At 42.4% G+C, this 19,195-nt stretch overlaps 1 protein-coding gene across 3 annotated transcripts; it reads right to left on the bottom strand.

Moving 5' to 3' along the window:
* Positions 1-402: 402 nt before the first annotated feature.
* LOC106570059 (transmembrane protein 268) lies at positions 403-16,942 on the bottom strand. Of its 3 annotated transcripts, none has more exons than XM_014142006.3 (9): positions 16,845-16,942; positions 14,282-14,411; positions 13,677-13,771; positions 4,613-4,720; positions 4,245-4,397; positions 3,760-3,870; positions 2,891-2,980; positions 999-1,220; positions 403-735 (listed from the first exon to the last, which is right to left on the bottom strand). In XM_014142006.3, the coding sequence occupies exons 2-9, from the start codon at positions 14,397-14,399 to the stop codon at positions 565-567; spliced, it is 1,068 nt and encodes a 355-aa protein (XP_013997481.3). In that variant the 5' UTR covers positions 14,400-14,411; positions 16,845-16,942; the 3' UTR covers positions 403-564. The 3 variants fall into 3 exon arrangements, with proteins under 3 accessions (XP_013997481.3, XP_013997480.3, XP_013997479.3); XM_014142005.3 differs by lacking the exon at positions 16,845-16,942 and adding an exon at positions 15,445-15,725; XM_014142004.3 differs by lacking the exon at positions 16,845-16,942 and adding an exon at positions 15,471-15,672.
* Positions 16,943-19,195: the final 2,253 nt, after the last annotated feature.

Raw genomic sequence — 19,195 nt, 5'->3', positions numbered from 1 at the left:
GCCCTGCCTCCCCTACACCGCCCTGCCTCCCCTGAGCGCTGTGTCTCTCCCTGTGTGTGTGTGTCATCATGCCAAGCACCGGATACTTATGAGCCAATCACCTCAGCAGTTATGTCAAGGCTGATTAATAACCATGGGTTAATGAATGAAACTGTGTGCCACATGCACCTCCTGTGCAGCCGGCCAAGAACAATGATTCACGTTGACCCCCTGAGCTTAATACTTAATCTCTGCATCATTGAATCTGTCCTCTCCTGCCCCCCTCTCTCTCTTTTTTTTTTAGCTCTCCGCAAAATCCCTTCTTAATTTGCCCTGTTAATCTAAATGCACTCCCAAAATATATTGTAGCGTATACCTTATCAAAATAAAGGATTATACTTGTTTACTTAAGGACACAACTCATAAAGAAGATATACATTTATTGTTTGTACAATTTAATGCAAAATAATTTACACAAAAGTGGGTTTCAAACTGTGATTTTTACATGATCAGTGCAAACATTATACTGTCCTACAATAACATATTATTTAAAGTGGAATGAATAAGCTTTTCTGTGTCCCTGTCTTATAATCGTAGAACCTTGGTTTTGATATACTGACACAGACAAAGGGAGGCAGTGGTGCAGTGATTCCTCCTGGAGCGTAGGGGGCGGTGTGTGGAGTTTGGCAGCCTTTCAGACACTAACAGCTTGACATACACCGCACCATAGGTCAGTAAAAGTTGGAGTGCTTTGGCCTGCAAAAAGAGATATGTTTGGATAGCATGAACAACAAAAGAGCCTTAATAATACTATATTGAACACACTCTAGTCTGTAGGTAGGCTATATCTTAGACAGAGGTGGCTGGAGCCCATCCTCCAGATTTCTCCCTCCACCAGCCTCCACTGATCTGAAATACCATTTCTTCAACATATTGAACGATAGAAAAACCATTTAGTGAGCAGTCCAAATTCTAACATAAGATTACAAGTATTATTGAAAGCAGTTTCTCTAACTAACTTGAGCTGGTAGTATTTGGTCCGGTACCAAACTGTAGTTAGTGGTGAGTTTGGTGTCCTCCCTCTGGCTGGTTGAGGTACTGTGTCCAGCCTCCTCATCGTTCATCAAGAGGGGCCTTTCCTCATCAGAACTTTCATTGACACTTGACCCCCCCGCCACAGGATCAAAGGACATGACCTCTGTCACCAGGACAAGGTGGGACATTCTCTTATTAAGTATTTTCTAGGGAGTGAGTGAAAAGTGAGGATAACCGATTAGATTGCATTGCCTGCTACTGCTACACAGAACCACTGAAAGGTGGTCATCATTACACATCACAAGATTGCCTTACTAGGCAATAGAAGGGCTATATACACACCACCTAAAACCCTCTGATAGGCCTAAATCACAATCTATAATACTCAATGTCTGCTGTTGTCAATTTCCAGTTTAATTTCAATTTGCCTTATACAATTCCTTTTAACAGTACACAGAGATTTGTCAATATCAATCTACTGTAAAACTTCAATTAAATGCAGTCTCAAATAGCCAACTGTCCTTTTTAATAGCCGGGAGACGGCAAACATTTCAGCAAATAAACTCCTGTTTCAAATAAACGCTGGGTGTAGATGTTTATGAGGTTACCATGAATTGTTTATGAGGTTTAATGTTAGATTAATTACATTAAATAATTCAGTAATGACTCTAAAAACAATGTCAATCATCCATTTCTAGCACCAGTAAGAAACTTCTAGCCATTGACTGCTAACAGCTGAGTACTGCTAGCTAACTGGCAAGCGCAAAAACAGTCAACAATTTTGGGAGTACAGGGCCCGGTTGCATAAAGTATCTTAAGCGTTTTCCTTAAGGGTTTACATTAAGGAATAATTTTCCCTTACATAAGGGAATTGTTTAAGGACATTGCTTAGAGCCCACCAAATATATCCTTAGGTATGGGCATGCTCAAGGGGTTTTATGGTAGTTTGAAGGCACATATGGCAGAAAGAGTATCTGGTTACCATGGAGATGGCCTGATTCACTGACTAAGCTTCTCATGAAAGAAATCGCTTTAATTTTGTGAGATAGAAAAATATAACTTCAAGACAGAATAACCTAATTGTTTCAGAAGATAATAAACCATGTTTCTTGGAGTTACTTTTTTCTTTGTTTATACTACTTTCTAGTACGTCAAGCTAGCTTACAGCGTAGCTATAGCTAACTAGCTTTGTAGAGATGGATTGTGCATCTTCCATTGTTTAGCTAAGTAGCTAACGTTAGCTGGTTGATGTTTTCCATTTGTAACCACAGCAGACGAAAGCAACATTCACCTCCACAAATGCTGTTTACATTGACATCCATACTGAATGAAGAAGTTAAGGCACCGCATGGGTACTCTTAACTTTTTCACTTAAAATGTTTTGTTAAGGAAACTTTAAGGAAAACTTCAGGTGTTTTATGCAACCTGGACCAGACCCTTAGAAATCGGCAGATCGCCCTCTAGTGGTGAAATAACTGCCGAAAATGCACAGTCAGGAGAAAAATCTGTCAAGGAAGCATTTTTTTGAGGGGGGGATAGAGGCATTCTAAGACAAAATAAACTTGACAGTGTGTAAATGCTAACACATTAGTGCAGGTAATGAAGAAATTGATTACAATGCTGGAATTAAACAATTATCTATGCAAATGAGCAAAAGCTGTGTGCTTCAAATAGAATCTTGTCTCTAATAAGCGCTTGTTGTGTTCAGTGATTTAAGCAAATAAACACCAGGGCTATTAATCGAAGTTTTACGCTATGCATATTATATCCCATTGCCTTCCCGAAACAGCATGGACAGAAAAGCCTTGCCAAAGAGAACACAGACACAAATCAATAGAGTCATAGACCGAACATGGTGACATCATGATGTACCTACCTGGGCCTCGTCTCTGACAAAGCGCATCTCCTCTAGAGTTTCAGTCAGTGCCCTCAAGCAGTGGGCCGTATCCCAGTACACAATGAACAGCTGAGAGGGTAAGAGCGAGAGAGAGACAGACAGATAAAGAATGACAGAGGGAGACAAAAAGATACACACAGACAGACAGTAAGATGGACAGACAGATAATGTAATGGGGACATTTTAAATGACTGAAGTTGTGATCAACACAATGTTTAGCATATTCAGAGTTTCTGTAATACATCAATTCCAGGGTTCCATTTGTGACACTCAAGGTGAAGGTTGATGGTCACTAGACTTGCTTTGGATTATTCTCATATCTGTTGATCGTGATTGATGCCAGACTGGAGGTACAAGGACCAAGGATACTGATTATTCACTATTGTATTGATGGCATTCTGTGGCCACTGTGATTCTGTAGCAGCTGGCAAAGTCGCTGCCTTTTCGTTTTGACTTTGTACGTGTCAGAACATTTGGTGCTGTCTGATTAGGATATAAAGGGCCTGTCCCAGAGGCCAGTTAGACATTTTCTCTGCTTCTGTGCTGGGTGGTGTCTCCCTGTTGCAACTTACAATGAACCAGATAGATTTTTGATTGACCGTCTGTGGCTGCTCTTTTGTTTCCCCTGGAAATTCCTATTACAATGAAACTACACAATCATATCAATACATCGATATATAACTTCATAATTGATCGTTCGAGGGATCCGGTTACAGATTCATACCACAACAAACAGGCATTTAGAAGTAACCTCAATTACAAGAAATGGAGAGTGATAAAAAGGTTTGACACAAAATGTCTGCCCTCTCGGATTGAGCTGCCTAAATGTGCAGGTTAACGCAGCATACCTGTAGACTTCCAGTGCAGTTCTGCACCCAGTCAGCTACGCCCACAAGCAGCTTATGTCGGCTCAGCCTCTCATTCACCTGGATGAGTCGCACGTCAATGTTCATGTTTATCTGTAGGACGACCATTAAACATTACAGGTACATCTAAATCTAACGTTTCAGGGTCTTAGAACTGGTTGTAGGCTATAGCCCAATATCTCTACATAATTCAGACATGGAAATCATGGTGTTTAATAACGAACCATATTGGTTTCAAAGTGTCTGTGAATGTTTTGCTTCAATCCTCTTGAGTGTGACATATCTACATAGTGTATTTATGTGCTTCCACAAGCACAGATGCATTCCTATTAATATCTATGCATCGTTTATGTTGCTACCGCAGCTCACTAATAGCATTGCGATTAAAGATTGGATGGCATTAATAAGTGAGCAAACCATTACGGTTCTTAAGCACTCTCAGACTGGAAAACAGATTGAACACCCACCTCCTTGTTACTATAGTGGAGGATGACAATGATGGCTGTGGTGAGGAAGATGGAGACCAGACTGACAGACAGGCAGAGGACCCAGTAGTCAGTGACTGAGAGATAGAGGTGAAGAGTGGAGAACACAGCACACCATATCACCACATATAGAATCTGGAGGGGAGATAAAAATGATACGCAGTATAAACTAAACATACAAAGAACAAGCACTAACTCTGAACAGATACCGGACACATTAGTAAAAGATCCCCTGATGGTGTATGAGATTAACTGATACTGGACACTATAGTGTGAATAATGTAAAAGAGGTATAAATAACAGATACAATGGACCCTTGAGTTATGAACAAATACTTTGAGGGACCCTACCGGAGCCATGATGAAGTGGAAGAGAGAAGAGTTAAAGAACAGGTATCTCCTGACTGAGGGCACGTCCAGTGCTATTTCCAGAGGCGTCTCAAAGTCTGCTACAGGAATCTACAGTGGGGAAATCAGACAGTGAACACATGGCAATAATGTATTCTAAATGTAATTTTCCATGCAATGGCTTTCATACTTTACCAAAACACATTACACATAAACAAGATAAGGGGAAAAGATAAGAGGGGGGGGGGAGTGCTTTGATCTGGGTGGTAAAAAGGTTGTAAAAGTGTGTGTGTGTGTGTCACACTGGTATAAAAGATTTGGAGACAGACGCAGGAATACACAATAGGGGTTTTTAATACACCCAAAACAAACATGTATACAAAAACACTGGGCTGTACCCAAACAAAAGAGCGAGGGTAAACCTTGTTGAACGCCACGATACCCGTAATACACAATATATACGGCAAGCAGCATAACTGCTGCACCACCGCATAGGTACTCACACGACCAACGGACATGGAGAACAATAACCGACAAAGACAGCTGGAACAGAGGGCACATATATAACATACTAATCAGGGGAAATGGGAACCAGGTGTGTGTAATCAGACAAGACAGTCCGGGGTTGATGATAATGAATCCTGTCAGTAGACCACCGGAACTGGTGAACAGAATGAGCAGCAGTACTGGGGGGGGGGATCCGTGAAAGTATGTGGATGTGGAAGTGTATGCGTGTGTGAGTATGATCTCTAACATAAAAATCACTCACTTCACTCACTGTGTCTCTTTGAATAAGCTGTGCTCCAAAGGCAGCAGCACTACAGCCATTCCACACAAGTGGGTATTGCCACGTAACAATGTGTTTTTATCGTGATTCCCATGTCAAGTTTTGTGTGCCACAGAGCTTCTTGACAGAATAAAAAGACAGCTGATGCAAGCACACAAACCTTTTGTAGTTATATGTACAATCCATAAACAATGATTTAAGCAACTTTTATTTTCAATATAAGGTGTTTATTTAATATTGGGAAAAAAGGGTTTCTTCTCTCCTGGGACAGCCAGGGACAGCCCATCCATCTTGACGGATGACTGACTAGCAGAGATGCTCAGCGCAGACAAAGGCGTAAGCCTCGCTGCATTCATTATCAACCCACAGCGTTTGATAGTTTGTATTTACACAGTTTTGAGCCTCTCCGCCACCTTGGACCCGTCAGTCCACATCCACCTCCCTTCCTTAACGACGTCAGACAATCCAATCCAGGTGTAGAACTCTAAAGGGTCGAACATCTTGATTAGGGTTTTGATGAACTGGTGGTCTGCCTCACTGTGCACAGAGGCCAAGTTCGCTCCCTGAGTCACACAGTAGGACTCAGCGTCTGCCCAGTCCAGTCGTGTGGCAACATACTTATAGCAGCGTCCACATAGCTTCAGCATGTAAATCAGCTAGAAAGATGTGTCGGCATCGAGTAATTGTCTCTGGTCCCCTCCTAGTTAGGGGGAGTGATGAACTCTACAGCAGAGTCTCACAACTAAATCCTTGGTTGAAAACTGTTTTCTGCCCCTCCCAAAAGATAGAATTTGTAGATAATTGGCCTTCTTTCTGGGACTCACCCACAAACAGGACCAAGCCTGGCCTGTTGAGGAGTGACGGACTCCATCCAAGCTGGAGGGGTGCTCTCATCTTATCTACGGACATAGACAGTGTTCGTAGACAGTGTTCCCATAACTCCCCTAGCTCCACAATGAAATAGGGTGCAGGCCAGGCAGCAGGCTGTTAGCCAGCCTGCCAGCTTAGTGGAGTCTGCCACTAGCACAGTCAGTATAGTCAGCTCAGCTATCCCCATTGAGACCGTGTCTGTGCCTCGACCTAGGTTGGACAAAACTAAACATGGCGCTGTTCGCCTTAGCAATCTCACTAGAATAAAGACCTCCTCCATTCCTGCCATTATTGAAAGAGATTGTGATACCTCACATCTCAAAATAGGGCTATTTAATTTTAGATCCCTCACTTCCAAGGCAGTTATAGTCAATTAACTAATCACTGATCATAATCTTGATGTGATTGGCCTGACTGAAACATGGCTTAAGCCTGATGAATTTATTGTTTTAATTGAGGCCTCACCTCCTGTTTACACTAGTGACCATATCCCCCGCGCATCCAGCAAAGGCAGAGGTGTGGCTAACATTTATGATAGCAAATTTCAATTGACAAACAAAACCTGACGTTTTCGACTTTTGAGCTTCTAGTCATGAAATCTATGCAGCCTACTCAATCACATTTTATAGCTACAGTTTACAGGCCTCCTGGGCCATATACAGTGTTCCTCACTGAGTTCCCTGAATTCGTAACGGACTCCTCTTTAAATCTGCGTATTCCTCCAAAGCTCAGTTGTCCTGAGTCTGCACAACTCTGCCAGGACCTAGGATCAAGGGAGACACTCAAGTGTTTTAGTGCTATATCTCTTGACACAATGATGAAAATAATCATGGCCTCTAAACCTTCAAGCTGCATACTGGACCCTATTCCAACTAAACTACTGAAAGAGCTGCTTCCTGTGCTTGGCCCTCCTATGTTGAACATAATAAACGACTCTCTATCCACCGGATGTGTACCAAACTCCCTAAAAGTGGCAGTAATGAAGCCTCTATTGAAAAAGCCAAACCTTGACCCAGAAAATATAAAAAACTATCGGCCTATATCGAATCTCCCATTCCTCTCAAATATTTTTGAAAAAGCTGTTGCGCAGCAACTCACTGCCTTCATGAAGACAAACAATGTATATGAAATGCTTCAGTCTGGTTTTAGACCCCATCATAGCACTGAGACTGCACTTGTGAAGGTGGTAAATTACTTTTTAATGGCGCCAGACCGAGGCTCTGCATCTGTCCTCGTGCTCCTAGACCTTAGTGCTGGTTTTGATACCATCGATCACCACAGTCTTTTGGAGAGATTGGAAAACCAAATTGGTCTACACGGACAAGTTCTGGCCTGGTTTAGATCTTATCTGTTGGAAAGATATCAGTTTGTCTCTGTGGATGGTTTGTCCTCTGACAAATCAACTGTACATTTCGGTGTTCCTCAAGGTTCCGTTTTAGGACCACTATTGTTTTCACTATATATTTTACCTCTTGGGGATGTCATTCGAAAACATAATGTTAACTTTCACTGCTATGCAGATGACACACAGCTGTACATTTTGATGAAACATGGTGAAGCCCCAAAACTGCCTTCGCTGGAAGCCTGTGTTTTAGACATAAGGAAGTGGATGGCTGCAAACTTTCTACTTTTAAACTCGGACAAACAGAGATGATTGTTCTAGGTCCCAAGAAACAAAGAGATCTTCTGTTGAATCTGACAATTAATCTTGATGGTACAGTCATCTCAAATAAAACTGTGAAGGACCTCGGTGTTACTCTGGACCCTGATCTCTCTTTTGACGAACACATCAAGACTGTTTCAAGGACAGCTTTTTTCCATCTACGTAACATTGCAAAAATCAGACATTTTCTGTCCAAAAAGGATGCAGAAAAATTCATCCATGCTTTTGTCACTTCTAGATTAGACTACTGCAATTCTCTACTTTATGGCTACCCGGATAAAGCACGAAATAAACATCAGTTAGTGCTAAATACGGCTGCTAGAATCCTGACTAGAACCAAAAAAATGTATCATATCGCTAGCCTCCCTACACTGGCTTCCAGTTAAGGCAAGGGCTGATTTCAAGGTTTTACTGCTAACATACAAAGCATTACATGGGCTTTCTCCTACCTATCTTTCCGATTTGGTCCTGCCGTACATACCTACACGTACGCTACGGTCACAAGACGTGGGCCTCCTAATTGTCCCTAGAATTTCTAAGCAAACAGCTGGAGGCAGGGCTTTCTCCTATAGAGCTCCATTTTTATGGAATGGTCTGCCTACCCATGTGAGAGACGCAGACTCGGTCTCAACCTTTAAGTCTTTATTGAAGACTCATCTCTTCAATAGGTCCTATGATTGAGTGTAGTCTGGCCCAGGAGTGTGAAGGTGAACGGAAAGGCACTGGAACAACGAACCACCCTTGCTGTCTCTGCCTGGCCGGTTCCCCTCTCTCCACTGGGATACTCTGCCTCTAACCCTATTACAGGGGCTGAGTCACTGGCTTACTGGTGCTCTTCCATGCCGTCCCTAGGAGGGATGCGTCACTTGAGTGGGTTGATTCACTGACGTGGTCTTCCTGTCTGGGTTGGCGCCCCCCCTTGGGTTGTGCCGTAGCGGAGATCTTTGTGGGCCATTCTAGGCCTTGTCTCAGGATGGTAAGTTGGTGGTTGAAGATATCCCTCTAGTGGTGTGGGGGCTGTGCTTTGGCAAAGTGGGTGGGGTTATATCCTGCCTGTTTGGCCCTGTCTGATGGGGCCACAGTGTCTCCTGACCCCTCCTGTCTCAGCCTCCAGTACGTATGCTGCAGTAGTTTATGTGTTGGGGGGCTAGGGTCAGTCTGTTATATCTGGAGTATTTCTCCTGTCTTATCCGGTGTCCTGTGTGAATTTAAGTATGCTCTCTCTAATTCTCTCTTTCTCTCTTTCTTTCTTTCTCGCTCTCGGAGGACCTGAGCCCTAGGACCATGCCTCAGGACTACCTGGCATGATGACTCCTTGCTGTCCCCAGTCCTCCTGGCCGTGCTGCTGCTCCAGTTTCAACTGTTCTGCCTGCGGCTATGGAACCCTGACCTGTTCACCGGACGTGCTACCTGTCCCAGACTTGCTGTTTTCAACTCTCTAGAGACAGCAGGAGCGGTAGAGATACTCTCAATGATCGGCTATGAAAAGCCAACTGACATTTACTCCTGAGGTGCTGACCTGTTGCACCCTCGACAACTACTGTGATTATTATTATTTGACCATGCTGTCATTTATGAACATTTGAACATCTTGGCCATGTTCTGTTATAATCTCCACCCAGCACAGCCAGAAGAGGACTGGCCACCCCTCATAGCCTGGTTCCTCTCTAGGTTTCTTCCTAGGTTTTGTCCTTTCTAGGGAGTTTTTCCTAGCCACCGTGCTTCTACACCTGCATTGCTTGCTGTTTGGGGTTTTAGGCTGGGTTTCTGTACAGCACTTTGAGATATCAGCTGATGTAAGAAGGGCTATATAAATACATTTGATTTGATTTGATTTGATTCAAGTTGTACCAGCCAGGATTTTTGGGATAGCTCTTTACCCTGGTCAGGAGTGTCGTGTTCAGCATCCAAAGCAAGACTGAGGAGAGAGATAACACAGAAGAACACAAACATGGTTCTAGATGGGCAGGTAGGTAGGTAGGTATGCTGGGCTGAAGTGGGTCCTGTCCTTTTATCTGACTTACAGAGGGAACGTGTGGCTGGTAGGCATCATGTCATAGGCGGATCGTGTACAGACGTGGCACATTCACTCTCTCAGAGTAAATATTAGGCCTATATAAATAAACCTCAACCTTTACTGAAGCTGTTTAATCTGTAGAACAAAAAACTAACTCTAAAAGAAGAAACGAAATAAGGAAATCAGACAGTTTAAGAACGTTATTTCTCACTTCCCTCATTAAGGTCTGTGTGAATAAGCTGTGTACCAAAAGGTCTGATGCTGTACGACTGAAGGTAATTGCCTTGTTCCGCCCCACTCCCATCCCGCTGGACACCTTCCCTTCTCCATTCATCATTGAGCGTTGGTTGTTTAGCTATCGGGAAGAGGTGTCCAGAGAATTTGGCAACATAGCCACTCCGCTCCAAATGCATCACTACAGCCATTCTAGATAAGGGGGTATTGCCACATAAACCAGTGGTCATAACAACTCTGCAGCTGTGTTCTTCTCAGAATTTCTGTTCCAAGTTTTGGTACAGGGCTTTTTGACACAAACAAAATACACCCTGGATGTGATGTTTTAGCCAACAACTTAGACTTTTGAGGCAACATTTTCAACATGAACTGCTATTCAGTTGTCATTCCAAAGGATGATATATAATGATTTTTAAAGAACATAACTTAGAAATGACTCATGAGCTTAGTACACCGGTCTTCCCCATTATAACCCAAAATAAAGTGCCTTGAAAGTATTCATCCCCCTTGGCATTTTTCCTATTTTGTTGCATTACAACCTGTAATTTAAATGGATTTTTATTTGGATTTCTTGTAATGGGCATACACAAAATAGTCCAAATTGGGGAAGTGAAATTAAACAAATTACTTGTTTAAAAAAATTCGAAAAAATATCAACAGAAAAGTGGTGCGTGCATATGTATTCACACCCTTTGCTATGATGCCCCTAAATAAGAGCTGGTGGAACCAATTACCTTCAGAAGACACATCATTTGTTAAATAAAGTTCACCTGTGTGCAATCTAAGTGTCACATAATCTGTCACATGATCTCAGTATATATACACCTGTTCTAGAGACAGCAGGAGCGGTAGAGAAACTCTCAATGATCGGCTATGAAAAGCCAACTGACATTTACTTTTGAGGTGCTGACTTGTTGCACCCTCGACAACTACTGTGATTATTATTATTTGACCATGCTGGTCATTTATGAACATTTGAACATCTTGGCCATGTTCTGTTATAATCTCCACCCGGCACAGCCAGAAGAGGACTGGCCACCCCTCATAGCCTGGTTCCTCTCTTGGTTTCTTCCTAGGTTTTGGCCTTTCAAGGGAGTTTTTCCTAGCCACCGTGCTTCTACACCTGCATTGCTTGCTGTTTGGGGTTTTAGGCTGGGTTTCTGTACAGCACATTGAGATATCAGCTGATGTAAAAAGGGCTATATAAAAACATTTGATTTGATTTGATATGTTCTGAAAGGCCCCAGAGTCTGCAACACCTCTAAGCAAGGGGCACCACCAAGCAAGCGGCACCATGAAGACCAAGGAGCTCTTCAAACAGGTCAGGGACAAAGTTGTGGAGAAGTACAGATCAGGGTTGGGTTATAAAAAAATATCAGAAACTTTGAACATCCCACAGAGCACCATTAAATCCATTATTAAAAAATTGAAAGAATATGGCACCACAACAAACCTGCCAAGAGAGGGCCGCCCACCAAAACACCAGGCAAAGAGGGCATTAATCAGAGAGGCAACAAAGAGACCAAAGATAACCCTGAAGGAGCTGCAAAGCTCCACAGCGGAGATTGTAGTATCTATCCATAGGACCACTTTAAGCTGTACCCTCCACAGAGCTGGGTTTTACGGAAGAGTGGCCAGAAAAAGCCATTGCTTAAAGAAAAAAGTAAGCATACATGTTTGGTGTTCGCCAAAAGGCATGTGGGAGACTCCCCAAACATATGGAAGAAGGTACTCTGGTCAGATGAGAAATGTAGCTTTTTGGCCATCAAGGAAAACGCTATGTTTGGCACAAACCCAACACCTCTCATCACCCCGAGAAAACCATCCTCACAGTGAAGCATGGTGGTGGCAGCATCATGCTGTGGGGATGTTTTTCATCGTCAGGGACTGGGAAACTGGTCAGAATAGAAGGAATGATGGATGGCGCTAAATACAGGGAAATTCTTGAGGGAAACCTGCTTCAGTCTTCCAGAGATTTGAGACTGGGATGGAGGTTCACCTTCCAGCAGGACAATGACCCTAAGTATACTGCTAAAGCAAGACTTGAGTGGTTTAAGGGGAAACATTTAAATGTCTTGGAATTACCTATTCAAAGCCCAGACCTCAATCCAATTGAGAATCTGTGGTATGACTTAAAGATTGCTGTACACCAGCGGAACCCATCCAACTTGAAGGAGCTGGAGAAGTTTTGCCTTGAAGAATGGGCAAAAATCCTAGTGGCTAGATGTGCCAAGCTTATAGAGACATACCCCAAGAGACTTGCATCTGTAATTGCTGTAGAAGGAGGCTCTACAAAGTATTGACTTTGGGGGGGGTGAATAGTTTTGCACGCTCAAGTTTTCATTTTTTTTTGTCTTATTTTTTGTTTGTTTCACCCCAAAAAACTTTTAGCAGGCATGTTGTGTAAATCAAATAATACAAACCCCCAAAACATCTATTTTAATTCCTGGTTGTAAGGCAACAAAATAGGAAAAATGCATCCCGGCCTATCCCCTGTGTATGGATAGGCCAGGATGCGAATACGGAAACATTGCCTTTGCCAGTGCCAGCAGTATAACACCCTGCATCCCACTGCTAGCTTGGCTCTGAAGCTAAGCAGGGTTGGTCCTAGATGGAAGGCCAGATGCTGCTGGAAATTGTGTTGGAGGTGCAGTAGGAGGCACTTTTTCCTCAATTCTGAATAAAATACCCCAGGGCAGTGATTGGGGACATTGCTCTGTGTAAGGTGCAGTCTTTTGGATGGAATGCTAAACGGGTGTCCTAACACTCTGTGATTATTAAAAATCCCATGGCACTTATTGTAAGAGTAGGGGTGTTAACCCCGGTGTCCTGGCTAAATTTCCAATCTGGCCCTCAAACCATCATGGCCACCTAATCATCCCCAACTTTCAATTGGCTCATTCACCCCCTTAAGCTATTCCCCAGGTCATTGCTGGAAATGAGAATGTGTTTTCAGTCAAATTACCTGGTAAAATAAATCAAATGAAAGGTGCATAGCTGAAAAGGAGCGATCGGATTGAATCCCGGCCTCACTCATGGCTTATGTTTTGCTGTCATTAAAGACCTATAGCTTCAAAATATGTTTAACTATCATGTTGATCTCATGGAATGTCAGTGATTGCATGCAAAGCTTTATCTATGAATTTGAGTGCTTGCATTTCTCCAGCCCTATTCCTCAGCTTAGCAAATCAAGTGTGTGGGGTACAATTTGCTGTCTCATAAATTCAGGATTGTGGCATTAGCACGGGTCATGTTTTTCTTCATGAAAGCTTTTTAGATTGATGACATAACAGTAGGCCTATATTTTGATGAGACATAAGACAGTCTGAGAGAGGAAGTGAGATAGCGAGCTATTCTAGTTTAACCTCCCCACACAAGTGGACAGGCTGCTTGACATAGCGAGGCCCAACGGATGAGAATAAAGAGTGCCAGTGGGCGCCCAGAGAGAGAGAGAAAGCAAGCGTTTTTGTGTGTGTGTATGTGTGTGAGCACTGACCTGGAAGCCGTCCCTCTCCAGCAGAGCCCTGCAGAGCGACAGATCAAACCTGGGGCTCAGCATGGAGGAGGTGGGTACTGCCAGCACGGCCTGACCTGGAGGAGAGAGAGAGAGAGAGAGAGAGGGAGGGGGGTGATAGATAGATAGATAGATAGATAGATAGATAGATAGATAGATAGATAGATAGATAGATAGATAGATAGATAGATAGATAGATAGATAGATAGATAGATAGATAGATAGATAGATAGATAGATAGATAGATAGATAGATAGATAGATAGATAGATAGATAGATAGATAGATGAAGAGAGGGGAGAGTGTTAAGGTGGACAGTAACACATTCTGACAGAGATTGTAATAGTAACAACAAAGGAGAGTGATTGAGAGAGTCAAAACATAGAGAGAGAATGAAAAAGGTATAGAGGAAAAAGACCATGGGTTAAAGCGGGACATTGTGAAAAGTGTAAGTTTATCCCAAAAACTTGCCAAGAGGCAAAACAATGAACAAGGAAGAGAAACAAAAACACTGATTTGAAAGACAGGATATGCCACATGATCAGACTTTTACCCATAGTACAGTTTGATAACTATGTTACTACGCACCATTCCTCCATCTAAATGTTCTTCTGTTTTCTTGCTGGATCTTGGATGATCGTCTTAGGTCAACTTCAACATCACTCTCGTCTGAAAGCACAGAAGTCTTGTCCTCCATCTCATCCATGATGACGAGACCCTGAACGAGCAAAAACAGTGATACAGTTGAATCAAAATCCCCAACCATAATTCAGACGAAGTGACTAAGAGTGTAGTGAATGGCCAGTGTGATGACTGCCAGTGTGATATACAGCGCAGCAACACAGTTCCATTAGCCTGGTCTCAGATCTGTTTGTGCTCTCTTGTCAACTCCTACAATGACTAGAGGAGACAGCACAAAAATATCAGGGACCAGGCTACAGTTTTTTTGCTCAAGCAGAGAGATGCTTTGGCATGATTGTGAAACCACTTCCTAGTTCCCATGTATCGTAGACTGTCAGATACAGTATGTGTGTGATGTATACACATTGTTATGAAGTGAGTACTAACACTACAGCTTGCAAGAAGCACAAGCAGCACATTCCAGTGGCATGCAAAACAAACCAAGACATTGAAATTTAGAAAATTTGACCAAATATTTCCTCAGTAGATAATGTTTTCCTGAGGCATAGCTTAAACTGTAATCTCAGGTATACCAGAACTAAAATCTTGTGTAATTTGGTCGCGTTCGCAGAATCTGTTTTACAAGAGATTAATTATACCGTGACTCTACTGGAGAAAAAATGTCAAAGGGCTGAAGCTGAAGCTCCCTTCGAGAGCCCCCCTCTGAGACTATAACTTTATCTAGCAATGCCATCAAATGCCAAAGTTTAACTTTGGAGAAGTCAGTGTCCTACATCACTACTCCTTTTAGAACTGATTACATTGCTCTGCTATGTTATTTCAACATCTTGGAGAAACCAACAGAATAATTAAACTGTACTGCCAAGGATTTCAGATTCAGCACTTTCAACACAAGTTTAAACAATAATTTAAGTCGTAGACTGAGTAGACTGTTTTACTGTCATTGTACTTTCCTTTACTATCCAAGTATACTGAACTTAGGTGTAGCGAAAGGCAACTACACTTGTCTTTCAAATGTGAACTTTTCTCTTTTCTCAGGCTACACTCTTCACAGGTTTCTGTTGAAAGTGGTTAAACTGTACCACGGTTAGAAGATAGACATACTGCACCTCAATAGGCACTGTCTTCAACGCACCATACACAGCCAAATTATCGCTTTCCTTTCAGCAGCTACAAAATGTGTGAAAGAGAAATACTGAAAATGGAGAAGAGACAGAGAGCAGCTATATTTTTGTTCTTTGTCTCCGTATCCCTACTGTAGTTCTCTCTCTCTCTCCCTCTCACTCTCTCTCGTTCTATCTCTCTCCCCCTTTTCTCTCTTGTTCTAATTTTCTCCCCCTTCTCTCTCTCTCTCTCTCTCTCTCGCTCTCTCTCTTTCTCTCTCAGGCACACACTCTCTTACTCTCACTTCCTCCCTGCTGTAAGTGTTGTGACATCTTGCCAACTTTGAAACAGTTTGCCTCTATACGTTTCTGTGCACGTGTTGTAAAGAAAAGTGCATGCCTACAATGTTATGCGAATGAGTGTATGTAGCTGTGTATAACCATGTGATCTGCGTGTGTGTGTGTGTGTGTGTGTGTGTGTGTGTGTGTGTGTGTGTGTGTGTGTGTGTGTGTGTGTGTGTGTGTGTGTGTGTGTGTGTGTGTGTGTGTGTGTGTGTGTGTGTGTGTGTGTGTGTGTGTGTGTGTGTGTGTGTGTGTATGCAGGTTTAATGATAGAGAATAACAAAATATTTTAAGCAAAAACCATCGCTTCCGCTTGGCTGAGTACTCCCCTCGTGTTTTCTCTTTATCTATTTCCTTCCGAACTCTAGGTATGGTTTTTAAAGATAAAAACTATTTCAGAGAATCATAAAGTTTAGCAGTGACAGTGAGGTGCTGAACATAAAGGAGGACACATGACAAATAGGAGAACTCACCAGAGACTATTTAATGTAGAGTCTATTACATGATCAAGAGCTTCCTACCCACCCGCATTCAATGTAGTACAGTTACGGTATTACAGTGTGATCCTCTTCCCTTCCAACTACACTGCAATGCCTCTGAAACCAGACTCCCTGTATCCCCTTTATTCTTTATTTTACTACCCACTTAAGCCCCCCCCCTTCCCCCCACACAATCTCTAACTCTCTCTCTCTTTCTCTCAATTCAGTTTCAATTTAAGGGCTTTATTGGCATGGGGAACTCTCTCTCCCAGCTTGTGACTCAGATCAGCCGGACCACATGACTGGTGGAATGCGGCCTATGCTTCTCAGCCCAGCAAAGAGAATAGAGTGAGTGAGAAAGTGAATGAGAAAATTAGTCCAAATTGGGTATTGTCTACATACATAACCCTATCTGTGTAGGATCCCGTGTTAATGACATAGCAATGTATCACAACGCAATGACAACAAACTTTCTTTAACAGATGGATATAAACTGGCGGAATAGGATCCTACTTGAGCTATATGAGGCATCAATACACATACACACACACACACACACACACACACACACTATTCCGTACCTACCTTAGATTGTTGTTGTTATTCTAGCCAGTGTGGGTGTGGATCTGGATTCCTGGGAGAACAGCAGCTGTTCTCCAGGCTGTCATGACTCTGGTCTGGTGGTCTGCTGCTGGGGGCTGGGACAGTCACACATGAACACATGCCCCAGAGCCCAAAGGGGCATAGTGAGAGGTCACACACAGGCATGCACGCACACACAAGTCTGCATGGACGGATACATATACGGTCTCCAGGACGAATGTGCACAGGTGCATGCACGCACGCACACACACAGACACACATACACAGACACACACACGTACACAGGCACGCACACACACGTACACTTGGGCGGATCACATACGGTCTTTGGGACGGCTACGCACGTACACACTGACAAATGAGAACAGGCAGAGTGATATATGTTATTGATTGTAACTTGGTACCATGGAAATCTGTATCATTTTGTGAGACTAACCAGTTGACCTGAAAGAAGATCATCTAGAAACCACAATCTGATGACGCATGTGATACATTTATGAACAATTCCACCTTGGTTATGAGTTTACAATGAAGTTTCGTATTGTTCTCTCTATAATTTCAGGAACTTTATGAAGGCAAAAAAGTCCAGATTAAATGTTGACTTGGTGTTTCAATGGTTTATTACTCAGGACATAGCAGACCTTGTGACTGGGACATGGCACAACACAGGAATGGTGGCCAGTCTTTCACTTCACTAAAGTGCTCCGGCTAGTACGACATCTTGTGTGAAGGAGTAAACAAAACGGAATACTTAGTTGTGTGTAATGGGAATATTTAAGATGAATAAAGTTCTTATTCAGTTAAGAGTGATTAACACAATGTTTAGCATATTTATATATTTTCCCATGATGTAATTCACATGATTTCCAGTGTTCTGTTTGTCATGGTCACTAGACTAGACGCTGTATGTTATGGATTAAACTCATATCTCTTGAGAGTGATTGATGCCAGACTGGAGGTACAAGGACCGAGGACAGACTGATTATTATTGTAGTCTGTGTGATTAATCACTGTGTGATTATGTAGCAGCTGATAAAGTTACTGCTTTTTGTTTGAGTTCCTACAAGCCTCTCGTGCTGGTGTTTACAGAACATTTAGTGCTCTCTGATTAGAATATAATGGGTGTGTCTCCAAGATGCTAGATAGACATTTTCTCTGCTTCTATGCTGGTTGTTGTCTCCCTGTTGCAACTTGTATTAAACTGTATTGATTTCTGATTGACTTTATCTGTGATTTCTCTTCTCTTTTGTTCACCTGGAAATTCCTATTACAATCATCATCATCATCCTCATTACCATCATGTGCTATAGGCCTATATATAAAAATATAACCAAGGACAACCCTCCTGAAAAAAAAAACTACATAGACCAGAGCCATATGCATAGAGAGTTCGGCCAGGTTATAGAACGGCTGCCATGTTAGTGCCTTTATTCTTGAAATGTTGATGATGTCACAATTTGAGAGCGCCTCTCATAATTCACTATGAAATGACCCACTGTAAACAAGCAAAACAGAGCAGCGAATTTAACAGACATTTATATGTATTAGCATTCGGGATAATGTGTTTCCAATTCTGTACTGTGTTGTGGTGTCAACAAATGTCATTTCTGCGTTCACGGGACATCTTCATAGGTTTTGAAAACTATCAGAAATAAACGTAAACTTAGAGCACAGCACAGAAGCATCAGTTATCACTTAGCAAAGGCTATGGAGGAGAAAGTGGCGCTCTCAGAACGTTCTGACAGAAACCACATTGCCCCACTCTCTATATATATGGCTCTGGCCTAGACCAGCATATGCAGTGCCTTGCAAAAGTATTCATCCCCCTTGGCATTTTTCCTATTTTGTTGCATTACAACCTGTAATTTAAATTAATTTTTATTTGGATTTCATGTAATGGACATACACCAAATAGTCCAAATTGGTGAAGTGAAATGAAAAAAATTACTGGTTTCAAAAAATTCTAAACAATAAATAAATTGAAAAATGGTACGTGTGTATGTATTCACACCCTTCGCTATGACGCCCCTAAATAAGATCTGGTGCAACCAATTACCTTCACAAGTCACATAATTAGTTCAATAAAGTCCATTTGTGTGCAATCTAAGTGTCACATGATCTGTCAAATGATCTCAGTGTATATACACCTGTTCTGAAAGGCCCCAGAGTCTGCAACACCACTAAGCAGGGGGCACCACGAAGCAAGCGGCACCATGAAGACCAAGGAGCTCTCTAAACAGGTCAGGGACAAAGTTGTGGAGAAGTACAGATCAGGGTTCGGTTATAAAAAAAATATGGGGTGAATGCTTTCGCAAGCCACTGTACTGTATTTC

The sequence above is a fragment of the Salmo salar genome, chromosome 14 (genome assembly GCF_965601325.2).
Source record: "Salmo salar chromosome 14, fSalSal1, whole genome shotgun sequence".
Taxonomy (NCBI): Eukaryota; Metazoa; Chordata; class Actinopteri; order Salmoniformes; family Salmonidae; genus Salmo; species Salmo salar.
Note: the sequence above shows the minus strand (reverse complement) of the source record. Positions and strands in the feature narration are given on the sequence as shown.

What these genes read in the sequence shown, in the direction of transcription:
- LOC106570059 (XM_014142004.3), bottom strand. An exon ending in TGGAGAGGGACGGCTTCCAG is followed by an intron (nt 4,721 to 13,676) that starts GTCAGTGCTCAC and finishes TCCCCACTGTAG; the next exon opens with ATTCCTGTAGCAGACTTTGA. An exon ending in TCCACTATAGTAACAAGGAG is followed by an intron (nt 3,871 to 4,244) that starts GTGGGTGTTCAA and finishes GTCGTCCTACAG; the next exon opens with ATAAACATGAACATTGACGT.